The following is a 21,723-nucleotide window of genomic DNA, read 5'->3' as shown; positions in this document are numbered from 1 at the left end:
CAGACTGTGTAAATCAAAAAATCATTGTCCTACAGGGCAATGAAGAACTATGGGTAAACTAAGGTAAAAAATAAAAAATTCTTAACAAATAAAATGTAATTTTAGGTAAAGCTACAGTTTAATGGTCTTAAATAATTTTATTTTTTCGCTTTTTGCGCTCTCGTTAGTGGAATGTTTTTTAACATTAGAAATTTTAATTGAAATAATAAAAGAAAAAAGATTGCTGCCCTCTGCCAAATCCTCAGTCAATGTAGCAGCACTTCCTTGTAACAGCAGTCTATAAGTTAGTCGATGTATGCACTAAAGCCAATAAACTTTCTTTATTTTTATATTAAAAAGTCATTACTTTGAGCAAGTGTCCACATGCGCAACAAGTGTCCACAAAGCGCAACAAGCAAGAAAATAAAATTATTTTAAACCACTTAACTGTAGCTTTGCCTAATTTTATTTCCACTAATCACTTATGTAAGGATTTATAAAAGTTTAGGAATATTGTGGAGCAAAAGGATTTCTCATTTTTAATGTTTCTTAACTTTTAAATTGTTAAAAAGAATAGGATGTCTAATACAGTAAGTATTTCAATTTTAACCTAAATGTAAAAATATAAAACCAAGAAATAATTTTTGAATATAAATATTATGCAGGTTGAAACTTTCAATAAAATTATAAGAAACAAATAAAAACAATATATTAAATATAAATGAAATAAGAAACAAATTAATGAAATAGGTTATATATATATATCCATTCCGGCTGGAATTCAAAATTTCCAATCCGATACACCCCTAGTTTATTCTAAACATCCGTTCGTTTTTTTTTGTTTTTATTACTTATCCTATATATAAAAAGTTTTTTCAATAGAAATGTTTCATATTTCTTTGTGAGCTTTCATAGCTCATTCTAGTTCAAGCACCGCAGATTTATATGCATCAAATATAATAAAAATATTAATCTATCTCTGTTGAACTGTATTTAGTAAATGTCTTTGTTTGATCTCATCCTTTATATTTTCTGTATATGATACTACTTTAGTGTGTGAAGGTCTGCTACTACTGAGGATCTCTTATTTAAAATGTATGACACAGTAGAACAAAGTTTGATTAAACTTAAATTTATCCTGGTTTTGCTTTAAAAAATGCAAATATTTGCCAAAATTACTTAGTTAAGTTTAGAGCAAATAAAAATAAAAGTTTATAAAACTTTACAAATTTTTAAATAATTTATTCAAAAATATATTCAATATCACATTAAAAACAACTTTTACATATGCTGTTTAATAATTTTCTAGGTAGTAAATTCGTTTGAAATGAAAATCATCTGAATTTACTATTTTTTATAGGTACATAAAAATTTGAAACTTCAAATTTTTATGTACCTATATACCTTTTTTTTATCTATCCACAATTTTATCTACCTATGTACCTTTTTTTATCTATCCACAATTTTATTTTGAACATTCATGAAATTTTATTTGTTATGACTGGTATATATACTGGTATATTATAAATAACACACTTAGGGGGTCTAGTATAACACTTTTTTAATTGTTGGTTTTTAAACCACCCTGATATCAATTACAAATAAATTGTATCACCTTCTAAATATATTGCTAAACAAAATTATAAACAATTAACAGTGTTATAAAATATTTTTAACGGTATTATAAATTATTTATCTTATAAAACAACTGCTTATAAATGTAAATATACAATGTAAACTACAGGGCTTAGTGATAAAACAATTTTTGTCTTCTTTTTGCCCCGGTCATGTAAATATTTATTTATACATTTTGGTATTGTAGCATTATTTAAACGGCAAAATATATACATATAAAAAAAAAATTAAACTTGCAAAAAAATATGCAGTATTATTTATCTACAATAAGATGTTGCAAGATGTATACAATATTAGTGACAATATTAAAAATTATTTAGCAGAAAATTTATATTTAAGTTTTTGTTTTTTAAGTATAAGTTTCAAATCGTCACTGAAACTGCAAAACCTTGTAAAAGCCACTTTTGGCCTATTACTGTTTATGATGTAAAACATATCTTTAAAGTGGTATACAGTCTGACCTTGTAACAATCATTGACTTTTGAAGGATTATTATGAAACCTTTGTAACAGTCTGACCTTGTAACAATCATTTTTGACTTTTGATATTAAGTTATTAAGTTTTAACTCTCTCCTGAACAATTACACAAAAATCACATACAAGGTTTTACAGTTTCAGTTACAAAATGTTGATCTTTAAATCAATATATCAAACATATTTATACAGAATAATTATAGTATTTATAATTATTTTCCTGACAATTAAAAAATATATATTATTTGGTTCATAAAAAAATATTTTCACTAGAAGGTTGTTAAGATTGATTAAGATTTTAATCAGTCTAAATCCTCATTTATTAAGTTATTTATTGTAAAATAATAAATTCAAGTGCTTACAGAATTATTAGTACAATCTTTAATATCATTTGAGGCTAAGATTAGAGTTATTTAAAACACTTGACTGGAATGGCCCTTTTGACCTTGTTAGGTAAATTCAAAAATAAAGAAATGGTTTTTGCAACAATGTATCAGAGATATTTTACCTGTAATTTAATCCAAAAAAGACTTGTTTGGTATTTCTTAGTAAGTATTTATTTACATTTATCAATTAATCTTTATTCTTTTAAATATATGATTAAGATGATATTTGTATCAATTTTTTTATAATAAACGGGTTTTGGTATATTATATGTAAGTAGGTTTGGGTTTTTGTTATGTGGAGGTATTAGGGTGAAAAATATTTTTCTTTAGTGTAAACATACCATATGTAGTATTATATATATATATATATATATATATATATATATATATATATATATATATATATATATATATATATATATATATATATATATATATATATATATATATATATATTTAAGAATATATATTTGTTAAACATATTATTGTTTAATATTTCATTTAACATAAAAAATATTCAATAAACTATTAAGGAACTTTTTTTGATTTAAATTCGTATTTTTGTATTGGGAATTAAAAAATATTTTATGCCCAATTGAATAATTTCTCTCAAGAAAGTGAGATGTTCAGCCTATATTATTATACCATATTCATTTGAAACCTATAGAAATAGCCTAAGAAACTCATATGAAAAATACAACTTTGTTAATATAACCAATTGTTCTGAAAATAGATGTGTATATATATATATTTATGATTTAGATTCTGAATCTAAAAATAAACTTTATGTATATACTCTTTATATTCAACAATATGCAGTCTGCTGACAGTTTCATCATGCTGAAAAAGGTGTTACCATAAATTTATAATGATTTTTAAAATGCTGCAATTATAAATGGTGCATAATTGGTTATGATATTCATATTAGCACCATTAGCAAAATGAGACATTCTATCATTTTTTACAGCAAAGAATAATCCTAATGTATTTTATTATTTTCTTTTGTGATGGTAGATCCTTTTTGATATTATTATTAAAACCTTTCAAAAGAATTAGTTAATTTAAATTTGGCCTAGAAAAAAGTTTAAATTTTTAATTTTCTAAAAAGTTGGTAAAGAGCTTGTGGCCACACTTTCAATAATAAGGGAACTGAAAGATTGCAGCAAAAAATAACACGAGGGTGTGAAAACCAATAGTTGGAAAATTTATGATCTATATGATAGTATATGTTAGTATAGTATATGTTGGATGTAGTAATATGTGTACATAGTTATGCTTAGTGAGGTTTTAAAAGTTGAATTCTCATGCGCAAGAATGCATAGTTTTTAATTTTAAATAATTGTTTATCTTTAGAAAAAGATATAGATTTTTTGAAATATAGAGTATATATATATATGTATATATATTATATATATATATATATATATATATATATATGTATATATATATGTATATATATATATGTATGTATATATATATATATATATATATATATATATATATATATATATATATATATATATTTATATATATATATTTATATATATATATATAGATATAGATATGGATATAGATATATATACATATATATATATATATATAGTTCTATAGTTTGTTGCATTTGGGAAGCACGGAAGGAAAAAAATGGTTCTTACGCCAACACATACGTCACTTTTAATTACTTTTGACTTTCGTCCAACATTTGCGTGTTGGACGAAAGTCAAAACCATTAATTTAACTACAAATTAATCGTTTTTTAAAAAAACCACAAAAACGCAAATTTAATTGACCAGAATGTTTTTTTATTATTTAATGTTTTATATTTATCCATTTAATTGATCTGAATGTTTTTAAAACATTCTGAATGTTTTTAACAATACAAACAATGTTTTTATTTTTATTTTTTTTAATAAAATGTTTTTATTTTTAATTTTTTTAATAAAATATTTTTATTTTTATTTTTTTTACTGTATATCATGCGCGGAGTGTTGCTACATCGACTATTTTATAGCCTGACTCGCAAGGGAGTGCTGCTACATCGACTGACAAGTAGCCTGACTCGCAAGGGAGTGCTGCTATATCGACTGACAAATAGCCTGACTCGCAACGGAGTGCTGCTACATCTACTATCTTTTAGCCTGACCCGCAAGGGAGTGCTGTTACATCGACTGAGGGTTTGGTTGGGGCAGGCAGTCTATCAATTAATAAAAAAATAAAATTCTGGTCTTGCATTTAAATTTTTACTTTTTGTCAACAAAATATGGAAAAAACTTTCGGACAACATATAAGTTTTATATATATATATATATATATATATATATATATATATATATATATATATATATATATATATATATATATATATATATATATATATATATATATATATAAATGCAATATATATATATAAATAAAATATATATATATATAAATTAAATATATATATATATAAATGCAATATATATATATATATATAAATGCAATATATATATTTATATAAATGCAATATATATATATATATAAATGCAGTATATATATATAAATGCAGTATATATATACATATATACATACATATATATGTATATATGTGAAGCTCCTTAGCCATGGTGAAGGCAACTTATCTAGTAGAAAGAAAGCTTCAGTAAAAGTTCCTAAATTAGGTTTAGCATTGGCTATGCAAAAAATTCACAAAAGTTCAATCAATAACATCACTCACAGCACATAAAAAACTGCTTTTTGATTCTCAAATTTAAGATATGTTTGAGCCACCTTATGGTAGCTATATGTTATATTTGCATACTTTTATTTTTAAAGTATTATTACTACTCATTAACACATTGTTAATTGACAGGTAAGATATTGACAGATGCTACAAAGAGTAAGATAAAAAAAACGGTTATCTATATAAAAAACAAATAAAGTTCTAAAGATATCTTCTTAAAATAGTTTTTAAATTAACTAAATAAATAAAATTGTTTAATTTATTCATTTTTTTTTGTTTGTTTACAATTATTTGTAGTTAATCTTGTTATCCAGATAAAAATCTTTTATTTTAACACTAAAGTTTCTGTTTTTAGGGATGTATGACATAACTACACTTGTTGTATTTTTCATATTTTACTTTCTATTGACCATATGGACTTATGGGCTATATGTACCAAGTGGTTTATTTATACCTACAATTTTAATTGGAGCTATATTTGGTCGTTTATATGGGGAACTTATTCATATTGCTTTTCCTGCTGCTAACTGGTCTAATCCTGGTGTATATGCTTTGATAGGATCAGCGTCAATGCTTGGTGTGTTTAGTTTTAAATGTTTTAGTAACTGTGCAAAATTTTCAAATGATAAACTAATCTATATATGTGTGTGTGTTTGTGTGTGTATATGTATATATATATATATATATATATATATATATATATATATATATATATATATATATATATATATATATATATATATATATATATATAACTTTATAGCTTATTAGGTTTGATTAAATTGATGCGATGAAGTGAATCAATTTCCATAATCCATGCATTTATTCATTCCTTAAGTAGTAATTACACTATTATTAAATAGCAAAGTGTTAGTGTAGTAAAGTTAAAGTTAAAAAGTTATAATGTTTTGAAGTTAATATATTTTTTGATTTTAAATAATTTCAAACAAAAATAAAATTTCTTTAAAAGAAGAAAAAGTCAATTATAGTTTTCAAAAATGCATTTCAATTTATAAACAAAAATACAATCGTTAATCACTCCCTAGTGATGTTTAAACAAATTATTTTGGTTTTGAGTGTTAAAAATTAGATCTTCAAGCCATTAGGGAACAATTAGCATTGCGTGTTTTAAAATAATGATTTATGAGGCTTTGATCAATGTTTTTTAAATTGCTTGTAAGCATTTAGAGCTTTGTATTTAAAATAATGACTTTGTGTGTTAAATTTGAATTATGTTTTTATATTTTTGGATAAAAGTTTGTAATTTGAAAGTTCAAAAGTCAAAAGACATTTTTTTCAGACCAAATGCCGGCTAAATAAAAATATAGTAAATACAATAATACCTTGCGAGGTTAAAGAGTTTTAAGCTATAGCTTTGCTTTTTTTCAGTATATTTTTTTATATAATCTTTTTTTTCAAATACAAAATTATAGTCATACAAAGGCAACAATACAGAAAACAGCAGCAAATAGACAATATTTTATGTGTGTAGTTAGAAGTTACTACTAACTAATTTACTACTTCAATTAATTAGTAATTAATAACTCATTACTTATTAGGTAAATAATACAAGGTATAAATTTAAGTCTACACTTTGACTCTTTGCAGTTCTTATAACTATTTAACTTTAACTTACAAAACACTTTGCTATTTAATAATAGTGTAATTACTACTTAGGGAATGAATAAATACATGGATTATGGAAATTGATTCACTTCATCGCATCAGTTTAATCAAACCTAATAAACTATAATGTTATAAACTATGCATTAGTTTGAACTTTAAAATATATTATAACTTTGTACAAATGAGTGAATTTAATAATATTAATACAAGATATTAGTCTATTACTAATTAAATAAGAATTATTCAATGAAATTAGGCATATCATAATTAAAAAATGCAATTTGTTCTCCATATTCGGGCAAATGCCTGTTTCTTTTAGCTTCAAGTTACAGATATAAAAAAGACACCCATGAGTTTCACACCTAATCAACTGAAATTAAAGCTGAATGAAGCAAAAAAAAAATTAGATATAGTTATAATAGTTTGCATCAACAAAGCAAATTAAAATATATTAAACTTTGAAAATATCCTAGACACTTCAAAACTCTATGAAATTTTAGAATATGTACTTTCAAAATACAGTGGGTGCAAAAAGTATCAGACACAAAGAAAAAAACTTTATTTAATTAAAGACCATTCAACAAATTAACATAAACAAACACTATTCTAATGTAATTTTACATGGGAAATACAAATATCATATCAAAACAACAATACCATTAAATGTTGACTTGATCATTGCAATTTTGTAAAAGTTAAGGTTCAAAAAGTATTCAACACATTGTAAAAAATTTACTCAATACTTCGTCATGTGACCTTTAGCAGCCAAAACTGCTTCTAAACGATTGGAATACTTGTTCACAAGAGCCCACTCTTCCTTGCATATTTCTTTCAATTGGATAAGATTTCTTGGATCTCTCTCCTGTACCCTCAATTTCAATTCCCACCACAGATTTTCAATTGGATTGAGGTCAGGTGATTGGCTTGGCCATTCCAATAAGTCAATTTCCCTCTCCTGAAACCATGCACAAGTTGCCCTAGTCGTGTGCTTAGGGTCATTGTTTTGATGGAATATCCATAAGTTTTTCCTTTGTGTCGGATACTTTTTGAAGCCACTGTACATTTTTGTTATTTTAAAACCTTATTTTTTATATAATTTATTTTTATATTTTATAAAACCTTATATTCCATAATTCTGTTTTAAATTTTTTTTTTTTTTTTTTTTTGCTCGTCAACCTTGACCAGCAAAATTTATTTTTTAAAGTCATAAAAATAAATTCTTGCTGTTGACTCTCCTTTTTTTTCTATGCTGAATAATAATTTAATCTCTTTAAGCTATGAAAAACTATATTTAATCTCTTTAAACTATGAAGAACTATATTTAATCTCTTTAAACTATGAAGAACTACGCGCTAAATTTAATAAATAGTTGCTTAAACTTGCTGTTTCTAATTGTTGTGGGAAAGTTGTTCAGCAGTTGTGCAACTTAACATTGGTTGTATAATGAAATTTATGTTGTAAAACAGTTGTTGCGGAAATAGAAACAAATTAGATCCTGCAACTGTTGCGGCACAACAAAATTGCACAACTGTTTCTACAATTATTGAAAACCTAGATTAAGTAATTTTAATGTATCGAAAAATAATTTGTTGAAGCCGATGATTCAGCAAACATAACCACTGGCTTTTACCGAAGCCAAATTTTCGGTACATCGTTACTAGAAATACAATAATAAGATATGTCCTCTGCCCAAAACGGCAGGATTAATCTTGATGAAGTAATGATGATGTAAAATGTCATAATCTTGATGAAGTAAGATTATGTAAAAACTATGTTTTCGATGCCATTTTTTAAATTTAAAAGCAATAGAAGCCATTCAACTGTTAAGGTCAATATTAACAATTTTATATAAACTATAATGGTTAAATATTATTGTAATATTTTTGTTTTGTTCAAGTGATTTTATCAGAGGTAGGCATAGTAGGCCACTGTCTAGAGGGTATTTTATTTACAAAATCACAAAGAGTCATTCAGGAATTTTCTTATTCTAATGTTATTAACATGAAATAACTAAATAGTTTTAGTTACACTTGTTTTGGGAAATTAAAAAATTGAATTGGATAATTAAATTGGAAATTGAATAATCACAGTTTATTTAATATTTAGCTATTTGTATGTTTTATAGTTAGAGTTAAAGAACATTTAATTTTTAGAGATCTAAATAATTATGAATGTAATCAGAAATTATAATTTTATTATGGTTTATAAATAATTTTTTTATTAATTGTTTGAAGAATAATAAAAAACTTAAAAATAGACAATCATTTTATAAAATAATTATTTTTTTATTTCTTTTGTTCACTCTTTGAATTTTTGTCAAAATGAATTTGTCTCCTTTCTTATCCGTAAACCTGTTTAGCAGCTTCTGAGGTTAGTTTCAAGAGTTATTAGGCATATTTATTAGGTTGATTTATAGGTTTGATTCCATAGCCTCTATGACTTTTTCTAAAGTTGTGCAAAGAACTGTGGAACTATGAATATGATCAACAGAAACAAAATAATCCATCAAAAATTTCTTCACTAATTTTTCTTTTAATACTCTTATTTTAAAGATTTGTTTTTAGGGGAGTGAGGGGTGAGAGCCCTAAAATGGTTTATGGGAGCAATTTATGGCTCACTGAAAAGCATAATTATTTTGTATAAAAAAAATAGTTTGAATGAAAAAGACAAAGTTCAGATTGACTTTATTTGCTTTTTTATAATTTTTTAATAAAATTTTTTATAAAGTAATGTTGTTATTAAGTAATGTTGTTATTAAGTAATGTTGTTATTAAGTAATGTTGTTATTAAATAAATGAATAGTTAGTGTGAAAACTCAAAGACAACTCTAAAGAATTTTTTCAAGGCACAATAATTGACATTTGTTATATATATATATTCTTGTTAATATAACGTTTGCAGCATTAATGTTATTCTAACATTCACATTACAAACAGCTTGTAAAAGTATAAAACCAAATTTTGTAAAAGTAGTGTGTTTTGAAAATTGGCAGAAAATATTCCAGAAGCATCAATATACTCTTTCTCATCAAGAAACCATGGAGAAGGCAGTAACTATTTCTTCAACAATTAAAGATGTTGAAGAACTTCTCAGCAAAACATGTGTAGAGGAAAAGAAGGGGAAAAGAGCAATGTTACTAATCGTTACCAATATTCAATTTCTTGCCAGACAATTGGTCTGAGTGGTCATTATGATAGATAAAGACTATAAAGAATTTAATCTTTTATAAGTTCCTTAATTTCAGATTTGAAGAAAATCCTGTTTTAACTAAACAGGTAAAAAAGTAGTATACAAATGTAACTATCCAAAAATAAAGTTCTTTAAATAATGGGTTTTACTATACTTCAAAGCATTATATCTAACATTTCTGGTTTATTATTATAGTTGGACATTATGGTTTACTATTATGGCCGATAAAACTACAGATTTATTTAACACTGAAAAAATGGTGATTTGCTTGTGATATGTAAATGAAGATGACCTGGAAGTGCATAAAAAGTTTTTCAGACTTTACAGTATGGAAAATTTATCTGTTGAAAGTATAACTGCAAAAATGTTCTTATAGGAATAAATCTTTGTTGCAGGAGTTGCAAAGAAAACAAGTAACTGTAAACCCAAAGCACTATATTCCCATCGTCATGCTCACTGTTTGAACTTGACAATACAAGATACCTACATCAGCATAATGAAAAATGCTCTGAACACTGTTCGTGAAATTGCAAAATTGATAAAACATCTCCCAAACATGAATGTTATTTCAAAAAGGTAAAAGAAAAATCCTCCCTGGGGCATCCAGTATTTGTGTACTTTGCCCTACACACTGGACAGTAAAAGCTGTTTTACTTTATACCTAAAAACTACTAATTTTACTGTTTGTAAAAATTTGAGACAAAGGACAGCAAGATTGTTGCTCAAGTAGGAATAGTTGCTGCACAATGGAAAAATTCCCTTTTTTGTTTGGGATTGAACTGGGCAAAATTAATCTCTGCGTGTTAAATGACACTGACATACACAATTTCATTCCCATACAACAACAAGTGTGTTTATATAAGTTTTTTACGCTGATTTCAAATCTGAAAACCATTTTGCTCTATCACATCGCGTTCCAAAAAAAACAAAAATTAGCCTTTATCTGTAGTATATTCTATGCCATAATTTTATTAGTCTTTTTTTTCATACTTTGTTTTCATAATAAGTATTATTGACATGGCTACTTGAAAATGTTTGAATTCTTCTGATTTGTTTTGCTACATTTGTGGATTTTTACCACCGAAAAATGATGACCCCTTTATTTTGAAAAAGCTTATGAACTTTATTTCAACTCCAAAATAAAGTTCATAAGCTTCAAAGTTGATGATGTGGTGAAACGGTGGAAACCTAATATCATTTGCTCTGTTTGTACTAATACTTTAGCAGAATGGTTGCAAAAGTTACCAAAACACAAGTCAATGCCCTTTGGAGTTCCAATGATATGGCGTGAACCAACAAATCATGCCACTGATTGTTACTTTTGCATGACAGTAATAAAAGGGTTTTCATTTAAAACTTGTAAATCAGTATTATATCCCAACATCCAATCTGTGTCCAAGTCAGTGCTTCACAACCGCGTAAACTTTCCAGTTCCAATTTCCCCTGATACATACTCTTTTCACTCAAATGATTCTTCTCAGAGTGACAATGGCAATCAAGGTAGTCCAGAAAATATTAACAATTCTGATGATGACTACATTCCTGAAAGCAATGTAATTCGTTTAGAAAATAATGCAGATCTTATACGTGATCTCTCTTTGACAAAAGGACAGGCAGAGCTTCTTGGATCCTGACTGAAACTGTGGAATTTGTTAGCACCTGATGTTAAAATATAAGTTTTGCTTCAGACACAAGGAGCTTATGCAATATTTTATATCAGATAATAATATCAGCTACTTTAATGACATTGACAATCTCATGGCACATCTTGGTCATGAGCATGAAGTTAAAAACTGGCGTCTCTTCATTGATGCATCAAAACTAGCCTAAAGTTTGACATCATATTACCACCTTTACACATCAAGTTGGGTCTCATGAAAATTTTTGTAAAAAAATTTTTTTTTTTAATTTTTGATAAGATGAGTGATGCCTTCACATACCTTTGTTCCATCTTTCCACAAATAAGTGATACTAAAATAAAGGAAGGAATTTTTGTAGGCCCTCAGATCAGAAAAGTAGTAGGTGATCAACATTCTCAAGATCTACTAAGTAGTAAAGATCTTGAGGCATGGCTAGCTTTTAAATCTGTTGGCAAATTTTTGGGGAAATAATATACCTAGCAATTACATAGAAGTGGTTAAACAGTTTATAGATGCCTTCCAGAACATGGGATGTAAGATGTCTCTTATAATTCATCTTCTTGATTCCCATCTCAATATGCAAGAAATTTAAACCTACTCTATAAACTTGATATTTGTTTTGAATCAAATTGTTTATGCAATGATGAAGCTTTCTATTTCTTTTTTTTAATAAAATGATATACTTTAAATAATAAAAGTCTTGGTAGAATTTTTTTAAATATTTTCATTGATAATAATATGAAATATCACTATATTAATTTATTAAAGTGGTCAATATTTCAATTCAAGTTCTCTTAAAATTTTGATGTGATACAAACAAATAGATCACATTTAAAATTGGCATGTTAAAATTAACAAGAAAAAACATCCATTCACTTAAGAAAGTGAATTTATTTAAGTTTAAAGTTAGTGTAATTTGTTTCTAACTTTAAAAGTCAACACTTTCAGCTTGTGAAGATCAGTAAAACTTGTTTAAGAAGCACAATAATCCAAGCATGACTGAAATTTTGAACATCGTAGATATACCTTTTAACTTTTGTTGCTGAAAAACTTTATTTGGACAGTTTCAACAATAAATTTAGATTTTATTACTTTTTATTACAATTACATTTTATTTCGATTACATTTATTATGGTTGCGATTTATTATGATTTATTATGGTTACAATTTATTATGATTACAATTTATTATGATTATATCTTTGCTTACTAATGGCTGAGGAAACTAATTATAAAAATTTATAATTTTAGCTTATAGTAGCTTATAAATATAGCTTGAGTAGTATAGATAAAAATGAATAAATTTAAATTTGTTGTAGCGCTAAAGTAAATTCATTTTGTGGATTTAACTAAGCTTTGATATTTATAAAACATGTTTTTAGGAGGAGTTTTGCGTATGACTCTAAGCTTGTGTGTTGTCTTGATAGAAGCTACAGGAAATATTGTTTATGGTATCCCTTTAATGCTATGCATTATGGTTTCAAAATGGATAGGTGACTTTTTCAATGAGGTAATGTTTTAATGAGAATACATTTTTAATCTTGTTTAATCTTGTATGATTTCAAATCATATACATAAATGCATTAACATTTATATGCAAGTTTTTTTTTGGTTTTATGATTAAAACTCTGTAAATATATTTAGAAATATGAGAAATAAATTTTTAATAAACTATCAGTTATAAGGATGTTGAAAAACAGTAGCAGTATATACTGTATACTGCTTCTTATTTCTAATTTGAGTAATATAAATTTAATTACTTAATGACAATTTATACATATATATGTAAAATATATATAAAAACATTGTATATTTTGTGATCAATTCTGTTGTATTTTATAATATAGAAAATAAAACATTAAATATGGTTAGTGCAGGGCATGTTGGAAAAGCTAGTGGAAGAAAAATTCTTTATCTGTTGGGGTACCCTCAGATAAAGAATTTTCTGCGACAGTCTATTTCTGCGACAAACTTCCAACCGGTGGGGAAGTTTGTCGCTGAATTTACTGGATTAACCGGAGTCATGCATGTGCAATCAAAACATTGTCATCCAAAATTGGATGTTCTCTGGGGAGTATAGGCAAGCTTAAATGCAGTATGTGTTATGCAGATAGCAGAAACGAAATATCATATGTGTGCATCATAAAGGAGCTGATTAATATTTGGAACAAGGCAGGCTTTGATGAAAATTTTATCGTCAGTGAACGGTCGTTTAAGCGACTAAATATAAAAATCTCTAATTTGTCATAAAAATTAAGTATTCTGTGAAACATATTTATCTGTGAAATATATTTACATATAAGTTTTTATGCTAAATTTTAAATTGATGACATTTTTTAAATGTAATGTAACTTTTTAATTTAGGAACAGAATCATTGCTCTGTATACCCAGTATATTAAAAGTTTTAAAGATGAGAACCATAGAGATGAGCAAAGAAACCATGAGCCAACACACTCAAGAGTTCCTAGACAAAGCCAATGTTTTGTTTCCTATACACAAGAAAGGTATTTTCAAGTTAATTAGAAAGGATCATAGAAGTAGTAAAGAGGTTGTAAAGGAAGGTTCAATTTTTGTGAAGAGATGTTTGAAAGGGGACATGGTCAAGATGTCCTACAAAAATGACAAACTATTTGCGGAAATAATTGCTGAAGGTAAGGAAAGGATGAAAAACCTGCTGAGAAAGATGGTAGAAGAAGACCTACAGGAGAAGAGACTGAGAGCTATTGTTAAGCAAAAAAGAGAAAGCCAATTACTGGAAAAAGCAGAAATTTTGAGCAGGAATTCTCCAGAGGGTGTAGTGGAGCAGATTATAATTCAGACTTTGAAACTCCTTCTGCAAAGAAAAGAACTTTGTATGATTCAACTAAGATTTACCTTCAACTCAGTTTGAATGATGTTTTGGATAAGTGGATTCCATTTATGACAAGGTAAATAAGTTTATGTATAAAAAAGTGAAGTATATTACAAGTATATATAAAACTTTAAACAACTTAAATGTTACATAATTCAAAAATGACAATGCTCGTTTTTTAGGTATCAAGTTAGCGTGAGTGATGAAGCAGCAATGTTGTCTTCCTTATTCCAAGCTGGGAAAGTAGATATTGACATGTTGAACATTTCTAAGTCGCAGATGGCAAGAAAAAACCATGAAATTGTAGAGAATAAAGGACTTATAGTAAGAGAGCAGAACCTGGATAAGATGAGGGGTTTGAAACTTGTTCTTCACTTTGAAACAAAGTTGGTCAAACAGTATAAGACGGAGTTTAAGATTTTGGAAACAGTAGAAAGGTTAGCAATTAGTGTTTCCTCTCCAGAGTCCGGCTCACTTGATTTTCTTCTGGGATTACTTGAAGTACCCTCCTCCAAAAGGAAAGATTAAGCACTGGCTATCCAAAGTTTTGTGACTTAACAGACCAGATCATAGTTTGTTGTGCTGACACAACTTGCTCAAACACCAAAAAAATAATGGTTTAATTAGAAATATTGCAGTTTATTCTCTACCTCGTCCAATTCTTTTGGCTAATGTGCATCCAATGATCTTAGATCATTCAAGATTTCATCGCAGACCATGATAGATCCACTTTACTCCAAGAAGTACGGAAAGATTGGCAAAGATTTTAATCTCAGTATTCTCAGACACACTTGGTATTTTACACCACAGTGTGTCATCTTTAGCTGGCCAGCGCTTAGAGGAGAAAGAGAGGATAAATATTCTTATAGAATTGTTAAAATATGATGTTCCAGAGATAAAGAGCTTTGACAAAGACAACCAGAACCTTTTACACAGGTCTGTTTCCTCTCAAAGCTATCAGACTTTGTTTCTCAGGAGTCTTACCTCTTTTTTCTCCATCTTGGTATAACCATAGGTGACATTCTCTTATGGAAAGAAGAAGGAATGCCAAATTTGAAACAATAAACCCTTTAGGACATTTGTGTCCAGTTCACGTCAACTAGCAATTGTTAATAACAGGGCTGAAAGACACATAAATTGATGCATGATTTCATTGGAAGGACACATTTCGAAGACAGGCTCCAAGACATGATGATGGTGGTTTTAGACAACCGGCGGAAGCTGTCTAAATGTGCCACTAAACAAGACTTGAAGAATATTTAGATAAAAAAAACATTTTATGGCTATATTTTTGTTTTTGAAATACATTTTTTCAAACTAAAGTTTAACAATTCTTGCACCACCTAATTTTTTTTTTTGTATTTAGTAGTACTTCATTTTAAAAAACATTTTAAAACAATGCAATTATAATAAAGAATGAAATAATTATGAAATTTTTTTAAAGTTGCAGTAAGTATAGCAGTCAGAATTAATGAGTTGGATGATTAACTTAATTAAGTTAATTTGATTATTTTATATAAATATCGAATACTACCAGAATTTCAATCAATAAATGGAAAAAAAACTCATTAACATTTATATGCAAGTTTTTTCTATAATACCTTCTTCAGCTAAACAGTGACTTTGAGCCCAGATATTTTTATGGTGTCTACTGGGACCAAATAAGGAGGATTAACATAGTGCACAATAATAAATTCAAAAAATTTTTTTTTCAGGGACACCCTAATATATATATATAGATATATATATAGATATAGATATAAATAGATAGATATAGATAGATTTCAAAAAAGATAAGATTTTAAATGATAATTAAATTTTCGTGTAATTTTTAAGTAAAAGTGAAACAGTAATTTGAAATAATGAGTTGGATATTTGCATATTCTTATAAAAGTGGAGAGTCTTTGTCGCTATTAACTTGGGTTTCTGTGCAAACACATACAAATAAGCATTAATACTATTAAAAAACTCAATATATTTTATGATTTTAATAATATATATTTATATATATAATAATTTTTTATAAAAATTATTTTAAAAAAGAGTTTAATGAAGTGTGGTTAACCCATTGAAACACTTTTTTTACTTAGAATTTTGCTTAACCAAAAAGAAATAACTGGTTATCAAAAATAAAACTTAAAAAAATGAAAATAGTTTTAAAATTATGAACATTTTAATGAAAACTCATTAATCAATAAGCCATGATATTTTTATATAGATAGGTGCATACCTATCTATATAAAAATATATAGGAAGAAGTATGGAACAGTCATTGTAAAAGCTAATTGATTTCAGAGTTTAATGAAATTATGTTTTCTCTGAAAAAAAATTTGTTGAAGATTAATTGCTAGGCTAGCTCTGTGTGCAATAGCATTGTTTTCACTTTCTCCTTTAGGTTTCTTCTCAACTACATAACACAAATTTCTCAACTAAGGTGTATGCTAGTGGTAGAGCGCTTGCTTTCTAAACAAAAGGTGTATTCTAAAAATAAAGCCTAAGAATTTAGTATCTTTGTATACCTCATTCCACTAATTGTATACCTCATTCCACTAAGAAATCTTTGTATATCTCATTCCACTATTATAAGGTACCAAACTTTTACAGGCTACATGTAGAGAAACTAATTTTGAATAAAACGACCCAATTTAATTTTTATGTTGTATTGCTTTTTCTTTTTTTTTAAATAATGAAGATTTAGGTCTGCATGAAACATCACTGGTGATGTCATACTAAAATAGATATGTAGGTACTGCCTGTTTAAATCCCTTAGTTGATCAATGGTGATATTTCATGGCAGCCTTTTTTTTATTTAATAACTTTTTGTTTGCTTCTTCATGTTTTTCCTGTTAAGTGTTTACTTCCTCATGTTTTTCCTATTAGTGATTATATATTTAGTTTTTTTTTGAAACAGTATCAAATAATGTTGTAAAAAATCTTATTTTATGTTCATTTTTATAATAGGGTATATTTGATCTGGATATAAGGTTAGCAGGAATTCCATTCCTTGATTGGGAGGTACCACAAATAATGTCACAAATTCCTATGAGGTAAAAATTAATTTTTATGAAATTCTGTAAATAATAAAATTTATTGTTAAAAACAAAAATTTTTTTCGTTAAGTTAAATATTTATTATATTAAATATAAAAATAATTTAAATATTTAAATTATTTTTATTTTCAAGTCAAGTTATGAAAACTCCTGTTGTTTGCTTCCATGCTGAAGAAAGAGTAAGTCAATTTGAATGAATGTTTTGATTAAATTTATTAAGTCTCATATAGACTAGTCTTTATGAGACATAGTCTATATGAGATATTTGTTGACCAGTCTTTATGAGACATTTGTATTTATAGATACATTATAATTATAATAGACATGATTGATTTTTTACAACTAGACAATATTGATTGAAAAAAATGGTGTAGCTGTAAGACATTGTATGAAGCTAGTGATATGCACTAGCAAATATTAATGCATACTAGTGACATAGTTTAAGGACATTGGCTAGTGACATAGTAAGGGAAAGGGAAAAAAAATTATGTTAAAGTAAGAAATCTATTAAAATTAATGCTATTATATATAATTAAAAATTTAATCTAAAAAAAAAACAGAAAAAATGAAAGTTAAAACAAAAATGTTTTTAAAAATGCTTTTCAAAAGCTTGCTTCTAAATTATCCTATTTGTTTCTAAATTGTCTTATTTGCTTTTATAATAAAGTAGTGAAAATGATAAAAAAATCTTTCAATTATCAGGTAGGACGCATAATTGATGTGTTAAAAAACACTGCTTCTCATCATAATGGGTTTCCAGTTGTTGATAATGTACCACAAACCATGGTAAGTTTTTTTTGTTGTTGTTGATTAACCTAGCAGCATTTTTCAAAACCTCACTTTCTTGAAAGATAATTATATTTTAAGCTAAAATAATATTGTATTCTGTAAAAAAATCATATAAAATATGCAGAACATATGTTGTATATTTGTATAAAGCATGATATTATAAAATTGTTATGTTTACTTCTAGGAAGGTGGTTGCGTTAGCTTTGGAACATTCAAAGGCATTATACTTCGTTCTCAGCTTATAATTCTTCTAAAACAAAAAGTATTAATGCTTTTCTATTATTTTTTCTATTATTAGGTTCTAAATTTTTTGCTTTTATGCACATGCAATTGTTACTAAAAATAAACAATTTCTTAGGTTTTTTTTGAAAGAGGACAAGGTAAACAGCGTCATCATCGTTTAACTATAAAAGACTTTCGAGATGCTTATCCACGCTTTCTTCCGATTAGAGTATGTAGTTTGTTATTTTTTTTTTTTTTTTAGTTTTACTGTAGTTCTGTTTAGATGTAAATTCATATAAAAACATAAAATTCATATAAAAAAATAAAATTCATATACATAATTTCAAAAAAAGAAGTCTTTATTTATTTTATTTCAACTTTAATTGTAATGGATCATTTTTTGTTAAACTTTTAAAAAAATAATGTTAAATGTAAACACTTATTTTGCTCTTTTTGTTCTTTGTTTTGTGAATTTTTTTGAATTGTGTGGGGTTTTTTGTGTGTATTTTTCTGACATAAATATGCACTTTAGGTGCTGTTGATAGTAAGTGACCGGGGTTGATATTTGACCAGGGTCGGAGTCAGGTTTGATAAAATATAGTCTGGGCCCGGGGTTGGCTTTGTGAACGGTGTTGCATAAACATTTATACATCCTAAAGTATATTTTGTTTATTCAAAGTTCATGTTATATTTTTTTATATATATAATCATGTTGATCATAATGATGTTTATATAAACATCATTATGATCAACATGATTATCATAATCATCATTATTATCATGATACTGATGATGATGCTGATCATCATCATCATCATTATGTTCGATACAATGTTTTTTCAAATCTGTCTAAGATTATGCCTTCTTTTTTTGTCTTGCTTGAGTCATACCACATCCATCTGATCATCTTCTTTTTTGGCAAATACTAATCCATATAAATACTAAAGTTGGTACAACAATGAAAGGATATTGTATTCCAGCATCTAAATAAATAGAAAACATATACATTTATATCCGTATATGTATGCATCTTTTGGAAGCTAAAGTTTTATTCCTTCTGGAAAAAAACTTTAGAAGCTTTTATTACTTCTCTTCAATTTTAAGTCAATTCATTCTTCATCATTCTACTCCAAATTTTTCACCATCTTAAGCAGTTGCTTTATTAAAAAATAATTTTTCTCAACTTTTTTACAAGAACATCTCTTAAGAACGAATGTCCTTTTATTATAATAATAATTACAATAATTATTGTAAAAAGTTAATGTAAAAAAGCCCTGTCTGATGTTAAGCTCTGTCTTTCTCAGTTTACTAAATCTTGTATCTTATATCAGATGTTAGGTTCTAGAGAATTTTGGACAGTCTTCAACAGTGTCATTAACTAAAGTAAGTCTAACATTTAATCTCTAATTCATGGGTCTGATTTTTTTTACTTCTCCCTAGAATAAAGCTTATTTGCAAAGAAATCTTACTCTAATTCAACTCTTGAATATAATGGGCATACTCTTCCTGACAGTTAAACAGATTAACCCATTGTTAAACATTTAAATCACTCTGGCTCCCAATGCTAAAGTTAATTCCCAATTAAACACTTCTACAGTTTGTGCTCCAGAATAGATTTTCATCATAGTCTTAAAAAATATTCTCCAGAACTTTCTTTAATTATTGCTTTTAACTTTTGAAAAGTGCTAAATAAGTTGTTCCAATTTTTCAAAACTCTAGAAAACACTTTGACCTCTCCAACTATCCTACGATTAGTCTTTACTCTGTTATTAGTTTCTTTATATAAAGGTTTTGAGGTTGTTAAATTATTTCTTTGTAACTGCAGTAGTAAAGTTATTCTTGAAGGTCTACCCTCTTCTTTATTTAGTAAGTAACTTTAAGGTTCTATCTTTGCCCCTGTATTGTTTTCTGTCTAAAATAACAATCTTCATGAAATCTAAAGTGAGTCTATTTGCTGATGACTCAACTTAATACTCTTTTCTTGACAAAAAGTCTTCACTTTTGATTGCTTAGAACAAGCAGCCGATTTTTAATCTGATCTCTCTTCTGTAACAGCCTATAGCTTGCAGTGGCTTGTGGATCTTAAGTCTGGGTTTAAAATCCACAATTTTTGTTAGACAACAAAACTCATTTATTTACTGCAAAAAAAAATTGCAGTATTGTTGGCATTCCTATATTGAAAAATAATAAACCTTTTACTCTCAGACAAGTTCTAAAAGCACATTGTAAATGTAATTAGACCTATTTTATCTGCCAAGCTTGAGCCACTCTCCCATTGTTGTAAGGTTGCATTTCTTTCTTTTTTCTACAAATACAATAATAGTCAATGCTCAAACGAGCTATCATCTTTATAACAATAAACCAAAATTCATTTTTGCTTTTTATTCAACAAGTTGCATCATTTTGCTGTATATGCCCTTCATGCTATAAAAACTTTTATTAATCCAGTTTTTTTCCTTGAACATCAAAAAAACCTTATAACTCTTACACATCTTCATGTTTATCTTTTTTATACAACTTACAACTTTTCAAGTCTTCAGTTATACTTTTCCTAGTATTTTAACTTGTTCTCTATTTAAAAGTAACTCAAACTCATAAGTGGTTGCTTGCAATCTTGTTGGAAGTAAATTAGAGTTTAAAAATATATAAATGTATGTCAATATTTAATAAATAGTAAATGTAAGCGTAAAATTATAATTTTTTGTAAATTAAGTATTATAAATTTTTTTCTAGCTCCGGCTATCAACCCCTGCTAAATCCTATAAGTTTGCTGGGGCCAGGTTTGCAAAAAGTCTCATTTTTAGCTGGGGTCCCGGTCACTTACTAGCTGTTGATGTTGACTATAAAGTAATTTCACACTGTTGCATGGGGTTTTTTGTTTAACTGATACACTATTTACTACTACCCTGAGGCTTGCTGAGATTCTTATTGTGATTTTCTTCATGACAGTCCTTAAGCTGATGCTTTTTATCTTTTTACTGATAAATGTGCTTTCTACATATTCTCCTGGATCTAGACTTATATGGAAGCTTTTATTCCTTTGTGTTGGTTTCCAGTTTCATTCTACTCCATTCACCTTCTTGCACAGCTGCTATCTCTAATCGTAGTCATTTTCATTTGAAAATGAAACTCACACTAATTACTGCTACCCTATAGCTGA

The 21,723-nt window shown here is 26.9% G+C and overlaps 1 protein-coding gene across 2 annotated transcripts in view; it reads left to right on the top strand.

Moving 5' to 3' along the window:
* The window catches only part of LOC100210037 (H(+)/Cl(-) exchange transporter 7), a 56,333-nt gene that overhangs the window by 27,311 nt on the left and 7,299 nt on the right, over positions 1-21,723 (top strand). For both annotated transcript variants that reach the window (XM_065803416.1, XM_065803415.1), the window contains exons 14-20: positions 5,552-5,773; positions 13,033-13,160; positions 17,464-17,549; positions 17,686-17,731; positions 18,255-18,338; positions 18,526-18,603; positions 18,700-18,792. In XM_065803416.1, the coding sequence (XP_065659488.1) occupies positions 5,552-5,773; positions 13,033-13,160; positions 17,464-17,549; positions 17,686-17,731; positions 18,255-18,338; positions 18,526-18,603; positions 18,700-18,792 (737 nt within the window). The remainder of the gene's footprint in view (positions 1-5,551; positions 5,774-13,032; positions 13,161-17,463; positions 17,550-17,685; positions 17,732-18,254; positions 18,339-18,525; positions 18,604-18,699; positions 18,793-21,723) is intronic.

Source organism: Hydra vulgaris, chromosome 08 (genome assembly GCF_038396675.1).
Source record: "Hydra vulgaris chromosome 08, alternate assembly HydraT2T_AEP".
Taxonomy (NCBI): Eukaryota; Metazoa; Cnidaria; class Hydrozoa; order Anthoathecata; family Hydridae; genus Hydra; species Hydra vulgaris.
Note: the sequence above shows the minus strand (reverse complement) of the source record. Positions and strands in the feature narration are given on the sequence as shown.